At 36.0% G+C, this 14,275-nt stretch overlaps 1 protein-coding gene across 10 annotated transcripts in view; it reads left to right on the forward strand.

Annotated features, from left to right (window-relative positions):
- The window catches only part of CARMIL1 (capping protein regulator and myosin 1 linker 1), a 347,932-nt gene that overhangs the window by 268,003 nt on the left and 65,654 nt on the right, over positions 1 to 14,275 (forward strand). For all 10 annotated transcript variants that reach the window (XM_033216407.1, XM_033216412.1, XM_033216416.1 and 7 more), the window contains 2 exons: positions 10,361 to 10,536; positions 13,450 to 13,537. In XM_033216407.1, coding sequence (XP_033072298.1) covers positions 10,361 to 10,536; positions 13,450 to 13,537 — 264 coding nt within the window. The remainder of the gene's footprint in view (positions 1 to 10,360; positions 10,537 to 13,449; positions 13,538 to 14,275) is intronic.

Genomic DNA, 14,275 nt, shown 5'->3' on the forward strand with positions numbered 1-14,275 from the left:
AAGTTATTGAAATTTTAGGGGAATAGGCTAATCTAAGACCAGCTTTTGCTTAAAGTAACTTCAAGAAACAGCTACACTAGATAAATTTCACGTTCAGAAAGCTTTCATCACTTCCAATCTGCCTATCAAGGCAGCCTGTAAACACTGTGTCTGAATTTGTATAAGTATTTGGCCGGTTTTATTCTGAGAACACAATTACTGCAGCATATAGGGATTTGAAGTGCAACTCAGTAATAACTTTGCAGCATGTTAATTACTCTCTTTGAAAATTAAGTTAATGAAGGAGAAAATGTGGGGTTTTCTTTTTAAGGAGTTTAATCCCCTGTCTTCCTGTGCATATGATACAGAGAGACTCTGTGTGTCATTTTTATTTTATTTAATCATGGTGGTTTTTATTCCATCCTGAGCAGAGACAAATGGGCAGAAAAAGGAGTGGATGGTAGAGTTCTGCTAGACCATTTGTTAATTAATAGCACTTGTTTTATCCTCCATGAAGGATAACATATTTAAAACAAAATTGGCTTTGTTGTTTATTTTTAACTGTAAAAACTGACTTACTCTTTGTGAAATGTTTGAACAATACTAATATGTAGGGAATAAAAGAAAGTGAAAAAATCCCCTGAGATCCCAGAGTATCTCTGTTAATATCTTAGTGAATTTCTAGACATTCTGTGCCTATATAAACAGTTTTTTATATAAGTGATCATACTATACATACTGATTGGTAACCTTATTCTATTTGGTACAGTGTCATGAATACAATTATAGGTTGATGAATAATCATTTTTAATGGCTATGTGGTATTCCATTGCATAGATGTACCAGCATAATTTATTTTATAATTTCTGATTAATTTAGTTAGGGTAAATGTCTATAACTGACCCATTGTTGTGTCAAATAGTATTATACTTTCATATGTATTCACACACTGCTATTCACTAGTGCAGGCAATTGCTGATTTTGCCACATCTTTAACAACGCTAAGTTTATCAACCTTTTAATATTTTTCAATGTAATGGGGAAAAAAAATTTCCATTGTGTCTTTTTGTTTGTTTTTTGAGATGGTGTCTAGCTCTGTCACCCAGGCTGGAGTGCAGTGGCATGATCTCAGCTCACTGTAACCTCTGCCTCCTGGGTTCAAGCTATTCTCCCATGTCAGCCTCCCAAGTAGCTGGGACTACAGGTGCCGGCCACCACGCCCAGCTAATTTTTGTATTTTTAGTAGAGACAGCGTTTTACCATATTGGCCAGACTGGTCTCAAACTCTTGACATCAGCTCAAGTGATTTGCCTGCCTCTGCCTCCCAAAGTGGTGGGATTATAGGCATGAGCCACCGCTCCTGGCCTCATTGTGTTTTTTGGATTTCTTCAATAACTCAGTGATGCATCAAGTAATTTCATCCCCCCCTTTGTATTTCTTCTTCTGTAAATTATGTATTCATATCCATTGCCTAATTTGTTTCATTTGTAAGAACTTATTCCATACTTATTACAAATTTGTAAGTATTTGTAAGAACTTATTCCATACTGAAGATTGGCCAGAATTTAAATGGGCATGAAATGTTTGTAACAGGACCTTTCCTATCAAACAGCTTCAAAATTGTCATTTCAACTGGTCTAAACGACAAACCACCCCTTATATCTTTGGTGTTCATTTTCTTCTCATTGCATGGAATTGTTGAAATGGATTCTTGCCAGTCTCTTTCTTAGGAGGGAGCAGAAGGAAAATATCTGAAGTATAACTATATGTATTTTTAAAAGCCTAAAATAATATAAATATATTTAGGATTCAAAATATTTTCTGTAAATAGGCATTTCCTACTTTTTTTTGAGGCTGATTTCTCTGACCCCTCTTTAAACATCCCCAGTGTTCTCCATTCATCATCGCCTCCTTGTTTGCAAATATCGTAGCATGCTTTTCTCTCATTCTCACTATTTCGAAGGTCCCAGGCCTCCAAATGGCCTTTTCCCCACCTTTTCCTGTTCCCTACTCCCTTGTTTTTATTATTCTCCATCCTTCTGAGTTTCAAGTTTCTTCTCCTTTGGGGATGTCTGGAATGAAGCAGAGAAAATCCTCAACCAAAACATCTTAATTAAATGTATTTTAAAATGTTCTTTTAATTGGGTGCACATTTCAGTTTTGATACTTCTAATGGACTTCTTTATATTTCCTTCCAGTTTACATGACAAGTGGACAACCTTTTACTATTTTTTAAAAAATACCATTTGTCTATTTATATAAACTTCCAGTGCATTGATTTTCTTAAAATTATGTAGACAAAGTGTATTTTTAATATAACCAGTGTTCAGTTTTAAATCAAACTATTGTGTCTCTTACTGAATTCACTACTACTATCAAATTTTCCTAGTTAAAAAGTTTCCTTTTTCTATTTCCCACATTCTCTAAAATTAACATGTTAAACTCGCAAGAGCTAAAGTCGATGGATTATCTTGTTTAAAAGTTATTTTGTAAAAATAGTTTTTATTATAGGAAGTGGTAGATTAAAAAAAGGAAGCCAACAGGCCTAGATTTGTGTCCTGGGTTTCCTGCTATGTGCTCTAAGCAAGTTGCCTAACTTTTTTGGACCACGTTTCCTTCTGCAAGATTATCTTGGCCTCATGATAATCAGGGGGATTTATTCCAGCTCTAATATTTAATCATCCTGTACCATGGCCAGTCATAGACATTTTGAACATTGAATGAGAATTAGTTCAAATAACTCTTTAAGCCATTTTTCCAAAGTATTATTTCAGAAAGCAAAATAAATGGCCAGATAAGCCAGCCTTCTTACTATACTTCCTGGAGGAGAATAAAGCAGTAAGTCTGGAGAAATTTCTTCTTTGAAGGAGATGATGTTTCCTCTAAACTGGCCTGTTTTAGGTATTTCAGAATGACAGTAGTCCCCTGTTTTCCCTCTTTTGATCCTAACATTCATTCCTGGAGTAGTAGTAGATGAACAAGGGGGAATCGAATGTTTTAACATAAGGAAACATTCATTTCTCCCTTCTGGACTTAAAGTCTAGAGTATTTGTGTTGGTCTAGGAAATTCTTAATTTCATTCAGGGCTTAAATGGTAAAATACTTGACTGGTAAATTTCAGCTTTACTTAGGATATGAGGCCTGAGGGGTTTAGGTGGCATTTTGTCAACTATTAACTCAGTTTGGCCAGAAGAGTTCTCGAGTTTTCTTCTTTCTAGACTTTATATTTTCCAAAGCAAAAGAAAGGAAGATTTCAGGACATTTTAGTGTGGAAGTTGTATTTGCTGGTAATGAATTACAAGTCATTGGCTCACTGCAAGAATATAAGAGCATAGCTGCCAAGTTAAGGATATTAATCCAATTTATTTTGCAAATATTAAACAGGTTTCCTAAGTACCATTAGTTATTTTTACAGTTAAGAAATATAGACCCTCATAACTGTCATTAGAGATACATCAAAACAAAATTGGATTATCATGTTTCAAAAACAAGGCCTGTTCACTGCAAGTTGTCTGAAGGTAGTAAAACAGGGAGACTAACAAAATGAAGACTATATTTAAAAAGTTAGGAAATATGGATAGAATGAGAAATTTAACATAAGCCTAATTTAGATTTCCCCCCAAAAAAGAAAACAGAGACTAGGGGAAGGCAACATTTGAAGAGATGACAGCTGAGAATTTCAGAGATGAATTAAAGACCAGAATCTTCTGATGCAGGAAGCGCAGTGAAACCTAAAGCAGAATAGATAAAAGCAAATTTGCATCTAGAATCATTGTAATAAAAAGTGAAGAGCGCTGAAGATAAAGATCTTGAAAGGAGGCCAGAGTTGGTGGTTGGGGGCAGGCAGGGAGATGCTCTTTTTTTATTACTTAAAAAAAGACCAGTATTAAGACTGACAGCTCACTTCTCAATAGTTAATGGAATCCAAAAGACAATGAAATAGTATCTTTAAACTTTAGAGAGTACACAACATATCAGTCTAGAATTATATACTCAATGGACCTAGTTTTTACAAATGAAGGTGAAAGCATTTTCATCACTTCAAAAACTGAGATCATTTACTGTCACTGGACTACACACACACACACACACACACACACACACCCCAAACACTAAAGGATATACTTTAGGACAAAGAAAAATTATCTAAAAATGTAGTCTGAGCTATAATTGTGAAAGACTAATGAGCCGGGAAGGTCCAGATATGAGGAAATGGTAACATTGCATGAAACAATGACATTAATGTCTAACATGCTGTAAAATTTTAAAAAGCAAATACTGAAAGTGAGTGTATAAGTTAGTAGAAAGTCAGTTAAAGCAATCCAAGGTCTTAGTTTTATTCTGGAGAAGTGTTAAGAATTCAGCATTAGAACTGCATTGTCCAATGTGTACGCATTAACCACATGTAGCCATTAAAATTACAATTAAACAAAATTTAAAATTCAGTTTCTCAGTTGCACTATGTACATTTCAAGAGCTCAGTAGCCACATGTGGCTGTTGCCTCCCTTATTGGACAGCACAGATATTCCTGTCATCTCAAAGTTCTATTGGACTGTGTTGCTTTACACATGAAGTAAAATATGCATGTTAAAATTCCTAGTATAATCACTAAAACAGAGGCACTAAACTAGAAGTTATGCTGCATTTCTAGAAGAGCATTAGGAAATATTGGGTTATTTTTGGTGTCATAGTGACTGACATGGGGAGGTGACAGTGATCCTAAATATCATACAAGGTTGAGTTCCAAGCCAGAAGAATTGATCCCACCCAAATGGCCATAGAATAGGTATCACCAGAGAGAAACAGGTCTGTGAATAATGACAAATGGTCCAGTTTTCCAGAAATATGTAACAATTTCAAGTGTGTAAGCATCTAATCATATGGCTTCATATATAAATGAATGAATAAGTGGACAAAATTACAAAGAAAAATGGACGAATTTGCCATTGTGGTAGAGATCTTTTAAAATAACTGCCCATAACTGATAGATCAAGTAAAACGATGATGAAGATTTGAACAACAGAAATCTCAATTGCAATCGAATGCAACTATTCAATCAGTGCACAAAAAAAGGAGAATGTGAAATATTTTTCAGGTGTCCGTAGAATATTTATGAAAAATGCCCATGAAGTCATTAAGGTCATCTGCACAATTTCAGAGACCATATTTTCTCGTCTCAATTCAAATAAGTTAGAAATTAATAACAAAAGATAGCTAAAAAAAAAAGACCCCACATGTTTATAAATTTAAAAATTACTTCTAACTCATGGGTCAAAGAGGAAGACACAATTTAAATCAGAGGATATAAGGAATTGAACAGTAGTGTAAATTGTAACATAAGAACCTGTAGGAGGCAACTAAACCAGTACTTAGGGTGAAATACATAATTTTAAGTACCAATATTGGAAGTGAGGAGAGGCTGAAAACTAATGAGCTGTTAATGGATAACTTAAAAAGTTAGCAGTGAGGGTCATGATGCCTACATGCTTTCAGGTGTTTCAGAGAGAGGGAGAAACAAATATTGCAAATTATTAGCAACTGGTGAATTTTAAGAGTTAGGGTAATAGATGTTTTTCGTCCTATTTTTTCCAATTTTTGCTAGGTCTAGATTTATTTTTTAGTGGGGGAAATACTTCCTTTAAAGTCAGGAATAAGGCAAAGATGTTTATTATCATCACTTCTATTCAGCTTTATACTGAAGGTCTTAGCCAGTGCAATATGATAAGCAAAAGAAATGAGAAATGTAAGAATTAAAAAGGTAGGAAAATTATCAGAATTTGCAGATTTTATGATGTCCTACATAGAAAACCCAAAAGAATCTGCAGGTAAGTTATTGAATTTGTATGACAAGGTTTCTATATGTAGAACAATATGTAAAAAATGAGGCCAGGCACGATGGCTCACACCTGTAATCCCAGCACTTTGGGAAGCTGAGGCTGGAAGATCACTTGAGCCAAGGAGTTTGAGGCCAGCCTGGACAACACAGTGAGACCTCATCTCTACAAAAATTTTAAAAATTAGCTAGACATGGTGGCCCGTGCCTGTAGTCCCAGCAAGGTGGGAGTGAGCTATGATTACACCACTGCACTCCAGCCTGGGTGGCAGAATGAGATCCTGTCTCTAAATAAATAAATAAATATTGTGTTTCTATATGTCAGCAACAACTAGTTAGAAAATGTCATTAAAAATAGTCACCATTTAAAATAGTAACAGAGAGCCTGGTATGGTGGCTCATGTTTAGAATCCCAACACTTTGGGAAGCTGAGGCAGGTGGATCACCTGAGGTCAGGAGTTTGAGACCAGCCTGGCCAATATGGCAAAACCCCATCTCTACTAAAAAAAAACAAAAAAAATAGCCAGATGTGGTGGCAGGTGCTTGTAATCCCAGCTACTCAGGAGGCTGAGGCAGAAGAATAGCTTGAACCCGGGAGATGTAGGTTGCAGTGAGCCGAGATCACGCCACCACTGCACTCCAGCCTGAGTGACAGAGCGAGACTCCATCTCAAAATAATAATAATAATAATAATAAAAATAAAATAGTAACCGAAAAATCTAAAGTACCTAGGAAATAAATCACACAAAAATCTCTAACACCTCAATGGAGAAAGTTTATTGAGAGACTTTAAAGAAATTCTAAAATAAAAATATGTGTCATATTTGTGGGTAGGGAAAGTTACTGTTACAGATGTCAGTTTTTCTCCAACTTTATCTGTTATTTGACAGTTCTAATAGACATTCCAATAGATTTTTAATAGAACTTGACAAAGTTGATTCTAAACATATGGAAAAGCAGTGCTCGAAAATAGCCCAAACACATATAAAGAACAAGAAGGTTAGTAGTCTTGTTCTACTACATGTTAAGACTTAGGATAATTAGGACAATATGCAGAGGTAGATGAATCAAAAAAACAGATCCTAGAAATAGACCCATGCATGTATTCAGATGTTAGAAATGACAGAGGTAGCACTGAAGTTTAGTACAGGAAAGATGGACTATATAGTACCCATACTTAGTGAGTCCTTGGGCGTGTAATACTTTTTAATATGTTCCTTAGTGATTGTTTTAAGAAGTGTGCCAGGCCCTGGGGATGTAAGATGGGACTTCACAATTGTCATCAGGTTCTAACTCTGTATCTAGAGTCTGATGACTCTAGCTCTCTGTGAAGTTCCAGAATTCTATTAAAATTGTATATAAATTTTTCTGGATGAGTGTTCATCAGATCCTCAAAGGAGTGTCTTGACCCAAAAATGGGTAAAAGTCACTAACTTCTTGAACATTTTATTTTATTTTATTTTATTTTATTTTTGATTACCGAGGTTCCCACTGTATGGCATCAGGAAAGAGAGCATGTCATCAAATACAGCTTGGAGTGTGAAGAGGGTAGGGGAAGAAAGAAAATATTCTCAAAGAAAAATATTGAACTGAGTACAGAGGAGTACAGATGTTTTATTCTGGCCCAGAGGGGGAAATGGAGGAATCTAGGTCAGGAGTTTTAAACAGTGTGTATAAAGCATGGAAATAGAGCCTGGATCATATGGGGAACTACAACCATAATTGGATTATGACTAGTTATAAAGGAAATGGAGAGATATGTCATGAAATGAGGCTGGCAAGCTCAGCATCTACCAGATACTTCAGGGATTTTTATTCTGTGCTAAAGAATAATAATTTTGACGTATTTCCACTTTTGAGGAAATATCTAGGAATAAATTTGGCATGTTTTGGAGATAGTTGTGGTGGAAGGGGTTGGGGTAGGTAGAGTCTAGTGAGACTTGCAAATTTCTCACCTAGTTTGATACCATTTTTCACAGTAAAGAACTTAGCGAGAAAGCCTGATTTTGCTGTTGTAGTTGTTATTGTTTGAGTGGGGAAGGGAGGACAACACATTGCAGTTGAACTTTCCATGGCAGAATATTCAGGTGGAAAAGTTCCCTAGGCTTTATTGTGTATGTATCATATGTATTATATAGGTGATTGTAGATAAACATTTGGTTGAGACTCACTAGAATATAAGTAACACTCTGAAGCCATGGGAAGGATGGATGTTGAACAGGGTCTGGTGTGCAGAGGTCCATGGGGCATGAGGGAGAGGCTGCAGTCCACTCTCATCTTCCTCCCAGTCCTGCCACTGCAAAGTTCACCCTGGCAGCCCTAGATAACTGTTTACTTAAGAGAACAAGGGAACAAACTTTTAAGTAATAAAGCAGAGATGAAAGGCACATTCTTTTGGCTGCTGATCAGGGCCATTAAATGAGGATGGGTAGAATAGAAAACAAGAGTAGGAAACAGAAGACCTGAGTCCCCATCTCACCAACTCCAGTGACCAGCTGAGCAACCTTGAGCAAGTCAGTTACATCCTGTGAGCCCCAGTTCCCTCATCTAAATTCTACCTTTAGTTGTGTGGATCAAAGGAAATCCTGGATGAAGTTACTTTTAAAGTGGTGTATTGTACTGTTGGGATAAAGGTGGTGGTAAGGAACTAACTGCAGAATATTTGCTGGATTAATTAAATGCCTAAGACAGGCTAAAATTCCTTTTTATAGGGTCAAAGTTATGTGTTCATGGAGCAGAAAGAGACCTTATATAATTTTATAGATGAAAATGCAGAGATCTGCAGATTATTCACTTAATACTACTCACTTAACATTCCACAGAAATTTCATGTCAGAGTTTACATTGGAAGCCAGGCTTCTTCCCTTTAGGTGTAGAGTTCATTCAAACTGAATTAGCACTGTCATGCAGGGAGACCTTTCAGAAAGTAACTGATATGTTGAAGAACATGACAGAATTAAAACAGTATTAATTCCTGAGGTTTTTCGTATCAGGAGTGCTGGACTATTACTCCATCTAGAACAGAATGTGTTTATTTCAGTGTCAAAGAGGAAACTAATTTGCCTTAAACTGACTTACTTGCATCTCTTGCAGATGATTGGTATAGGAGCTTTCTTGGAAAATATACTACTTCAGTGATTATTCAAACCAGAGTTATAATGGGGACACACCACTGTCAAAATAGGAAGGGCTTTTGGAAACTTCTCAAACAGCTGCCTCCCTCCTCCCTTCCCCTGGTTTTCCACATGATCCTTGTAAACAGCATGCTACTCTGCTGCTCATACTGCAGTGCAATGAGAAATTTTACTGGTGGATTGTGCTTTGCATTTTAATATGTGAGCAGATAAACCACTGTACTAGTCTTTCGATAATAGTGCTTCATTGGTCCTTATTCACACTGGACCAGTTAATAGGATCCAAGCCTCACTTTCCAAAACTGGGTTTCTTATCATTAAGAACGGTCTTTGAAATCAGATTAATAATAATGTCTGTGATATATTGAGCTTTTAATATCTGTGATATACTGAGCTCTTATTGTGTGCTAGACACTCTGTGGAACACATTACACATGTAATATTATTTATCCTCAATAATCCTATAAGGTGAGAACGTTTATTGTCATTTTATGGGCAAGGAAAGTAAAATGGAGAGATCAGTAACTTTGTCCAATGTCACTCAGCTAGATTTCAAATTTAGATCTGACCTGCGCTGATGCCCTCTCCACACTTTCCAACCGTATCACCCATTTCAGACAAATCATTTAACTTCCCTTAGCTCACATTCTTCAACTGTAACATATGGTGATCACATGAATAACTGCCCTTCCCATCTCCACAGATGTTGGAAGGATAAAATGTGCAGAACATTTTTCAAACTCTAAAGTGCTATATGAATGTCTTTCAACTGTTGTTATTAATGCTGTCTATAAAGTGCTGCTGGTGTTTTTGTCTGTTATTTTTCACGTTGTTTATTGTTGTCATAATAATTAATATCTTACCTAACACTAAAGCTTTTCTTTTAAAAGAGTAAAATTGGCAGTAGTTTCTGTGATTTTTCTGCTACTCCTGTTTTGATAGAGCAATTGAATGGTTCACCCTAATTTGGGGTTTCTGTGATTTGCAGAATCTCAGAAGCATTCAAGTATGATATATTTGCTAGGGTTGCCTATGACTTCATTTTTCTAGTACCAGGGAAAACAATTTCTTGTGGTAAGGGGGTGTATAAAGGCTTGATGTTTGTATATTTTAATCTTCTCCTTAATGGCTTTGTGTTAAATACAGCTGACACACCATAACACTTCAGATGCCAGCGTGAAGCTTGCTTGGTTCTGCCAAGTGTCTGATTTAAAGTGATTACCAGAGATCAATGATCATCCAACAGTCACAAGTCACCCCAGGGCAGCTCAGAATTCTTGGTTGTGCTCTGGGACTCTGTCATGCTCCTGTTCACTTAGGGCTCCGTATCATATATTACCACCTTTCAGTTTTATGGCGGGCGTCTCTGATGCAGTGTCATCATCTCTTCCCTTCACTTGTGCTGCATTGCAGGCGTTGCTTGAGTCCATGGTTGATGCTGCTGAGAATCTTTGTCCCAATGTGATGAAAAAAGCCCACATTCGACAAGACTTGATTCATGCCAGCACCGAAAAGATTTCTATTCCACGTACCTTTGTTAAAAATGTCCTGTTGGAGCAGTCTGGAATTGATATCCTTAACAAAATTAGGTAGGTTTATAATGTTAATAAACCTAGGAGCTGCAGTTTCTGTAAACGCAGTTGAGGCAGCTGTAAAGAGGGTTATTGTTGGCTGTATCCATATATAATGTGTTTAGGCATGTTTAATAGGCAGAAACTGTATATAAATATAACTGTGCATAAATGCATAGGTTTTATACATTTCCAAAATAAGATGATCACGTAAAATGCCTGCATTACTTAAGGTCATAGAATTATCTGCTCTGTTTAAGGGTTTTATATTTAAGAGGGGGTACATGTTTGTAATCCCTGTTTTCTGTTTCTGAAGTTTATCTTTCACCTTTATAAGTCACTAGCTTGAAGATTGAGATCAGTTTGCTTTTTACCACCATAAACTGTGAACAAATGCACAGCCTATAAATAGGCAGAGGCCCACTTTGACCTTACCATATTTTCCTTGTGGGTTATTTTGGTGGGTCCGTAATACTATGTGTATTAATGGTATCTTTGCAGTGTTTACCTAGATTTCTGTTTGAAAAAGTTTGAAAAATATGACAAGATATAAATATTTAGAAGCTGTGATTACTGGCAAACTTTTCTGAATTTTTACATAGAGACTCTTGGTCCATCACCAATATTACATTACAGCTCAGCTTATTCTCATAATGTTTCTTAGTTGGGGAATCAGATAACTAAAAACTAAGTTCAGAAACATTTTTTAATTTTCCATTTTAACCATTTTTGAATATTGATAAAGATATTTAGATGTAGCAGAAATAGTAGCTCCTGTCTATAGAGCTGGGGGTGGTACTAACACACAATGATATAGCTAAGTGACAATCCATGAGAAAAATGAGTCAAAAATAAAACAAGCCCCAAATTATATTGTCATTAACTAGATATCAAAGGCTGATGACTGTAAATCCAGATTATAGAACTTTGAGGATTTAGAAATTCTGCAGTAACTGAATAATTTCAGGCCTTGTTTTTGTTTGTTTGTTTGTTTGTTTTGTTTAACTAAAGCCCCTAAATCCTACTCAGCTGAATTGTAAGGCAATTGGAAGGATTTGAGAAATTTTAGAAAAGACTTATAGAGGGTTTATAGGACCCTATAGAGTTTATCAGTGACCTTATAAACTCTAGCCCTTCACTAGGTGTGCTTACATTTTCTTATAACCGGTTGTTTCAGAATTTTTTTGTTGGAGATGCCTAAACATTAAGGAGAAAATAATATGTTGACTACTATTCTTTCATAATAATGGTTTCAGCCACAAATAGATCCTATTCTGATAGCTTTGAGTATCAAATTCTGTCAAATATGATCATTTCCTTTGAAAACAGGCAGATTCTGAAAGTTGAACAGCAGTATAGAACACACATCAATGAATCAATTTTATGTCCATTAACTCCTTACTTGGCTTTTTATAATGCGTTATACTGAACATTGATAGAAGGAAAATATTTACACCTACACATGCATGTATGTATACATTCATATAATATGCACGTTTGCATGGGCAGGTGAAGTTGACTCTTTTCCTCTAAAAGCTTTGCAGACTGGAAGCTTAACCAGTAAGGAAGCAGTATCCAATAGCAAAATGATAGAACGATCCTGAGATATTAAAAAATAATTGCGTTTTTAAGACTCTATCTTTTTTGGTGCTACAATTTGAAATAGATAAACCACTCCTACCCACTTTCAGAGAGAAGGAGAAGCTATTGAACCTATAGTTTTATGAGGAAGTATAATTTCTAAACATGCCTAAAAAGAATCAGAGGAAGTACTTAAAATTAGATTTTCAGGTCCCTCTGAGAATTTGGAGTGGGACCAGTAACCTGTATTTTTAATATGAGACCTGGGTGAATCTTGTATCAGTAGACACCTCTGGGGAATAGGAAAGTATCAGATAAAGCAAATAGCTAGTGATACCTTGTTTCAGGGGCAGAAATTAAACGTATTTTTTATCTTTAGCTTAAGATAATTTTTACTGTAAGTAAAGAGTACTTCTATTCAAAAATCTCCCCGGGCAGAGAAATCTCCATGCAAATTATTGCCTTTAGGTTGGCAAGATTTTTTCTGTGTTACACGAATATCTTTTCAATGTTAGCTTATGAGACAATGTTGGAATATAGGTATGTATTTCTCTACATATTTACCTTTAAATATATTGTGCTTAATGTACGTTTGTACATATGTGCATTAAGATATTCAGACCGAGAACACACATAAAAGTGGAATTCTTGGGAATACCAAATTGCAAAAATGCAAACAAAAATACCAGCCATCTGACAGACTCTTAGTGGCTGGGTCTGTTTATTAGTAAAAACAACAAGCCACTTTCTGCTGTGTGGACAACTTTGTGAGGTCAGGCAACAGGCACCAGAACTGCAAATTTCAGTAACCTGTCTTCATAAAAGATAAGGGTAGGTGATTTTGTAAATATTCAAAGTAAGATGGTCAGTCAAAGCAGACGCAGTTATGGTATCATTTGATTGGTGAAAAGGTTTTTAAAAGGGTGAGTGATATGCATACTAAAGCAGTAACTAAGACTTAACAATCAGGCTAGACTTTCTTAATTTACTCCAGGCCAGGTTTGTTTTCCTTTATGTCAATGGATGAATTGTTCCTCACCACATGGTACATATGGTTCCCATTAACTTTGTCTTTATCCAGATGTTTTTCATTTCTACCATTAAATCTTGAGTTTTGAAATTGCAGAGGCGGGTTGAAATTGGTAAAGAAAGTCTATTACTTGTGTGTTTATGGCAGTGTTTAAGGTTTATTTTTGGAAATCCTTAGTCCTGTTCACACATTCTTATATTCTACTTTCAAAGACAGAAATGGAATCACAATTGACCTTATCACTGTAGCAGCAAGGATGGATGATTTTTCCCCCCTTGCACAAATTAAAATAATACTCTGTCCTTTTGATTTTCACGTAGTGAAGTAAAGTTGACAGTGGCCTCCTTCCTGTCTGATCGAATTGTGGATGAAATCCTGGATGCACTCTCACACTGCCATCATAAACTGGTGAGTGCTGTGCACATCTTGAGCAGGACCTCCTGTTTCATCTCTGCTGTGATGCAGGATGACTTCTGGTGTGGGGATGTGATTTCTTTTCTACATTTCACACTATTACAGCTTTATGGTTTGTAATCTTGATTTTCTTCCTTTCTCTTCTATGTTGCTTCTAGCCATTCTGGAGCATGTTAGAACTTCTCCAGAAGGAATGATAAGGGAAAGCAGAACTGATTATATCCAGAAATGTTATTGTTCATTTATAATGACGGTCAAAAGTTTGGGGAAGAAATGTTGAGACTGAGGTCTAAAATTAACATTTTAATGTATCTTTGCTCATTTGTTGCTGATATGATGATTTGATAATGGACTATTCTAAAAATATGGTAGAAAATAAAAATATCTGAATAAAGAAAGTGCAAGAACAAAATGGGCATAATTTAGTGATGGATAGTTGCTGACTGCCCAACAGGTGCCTTGCATATAACCAAGGTTAAAAAAAAATATTTTCTTCATCTGGAGACGGGCACTGTCTCTAGAAAAGGGCACTGGATTGTGCCTTTTTTAAAAATCCATCAAGGTAGGGGCCCTACTTCCAGCATCAGTGCATATGAAAAAATGTGTCAGAAACTCCATGTTTCACAAACTTGAGGAAGTTCTCTGAAGTACAGATGAAGCTTTTATAACTGGTTATATCTTATGTCTCAATATGATGCAGTGGAAGTCTCCCAGGAAAGTTATAGCAGTGTT

Source organism: Trachypithecus francoisi, unplaced genomic scaffold, assembly GCF_009764315.1.
Source record: "Trachypithecus francoisi isolate TF-2019V2 unplaced genomic scaffold, Tfra_2.0 Lachesis_group10, whole genome shotgun sequence".
Lineage (NCBI taxonomy): Eukaryota > Metazoa > Chordata > Mammalia > Primates > Cercopithecidae > Trachypithecus > Trachypithecus francoisi.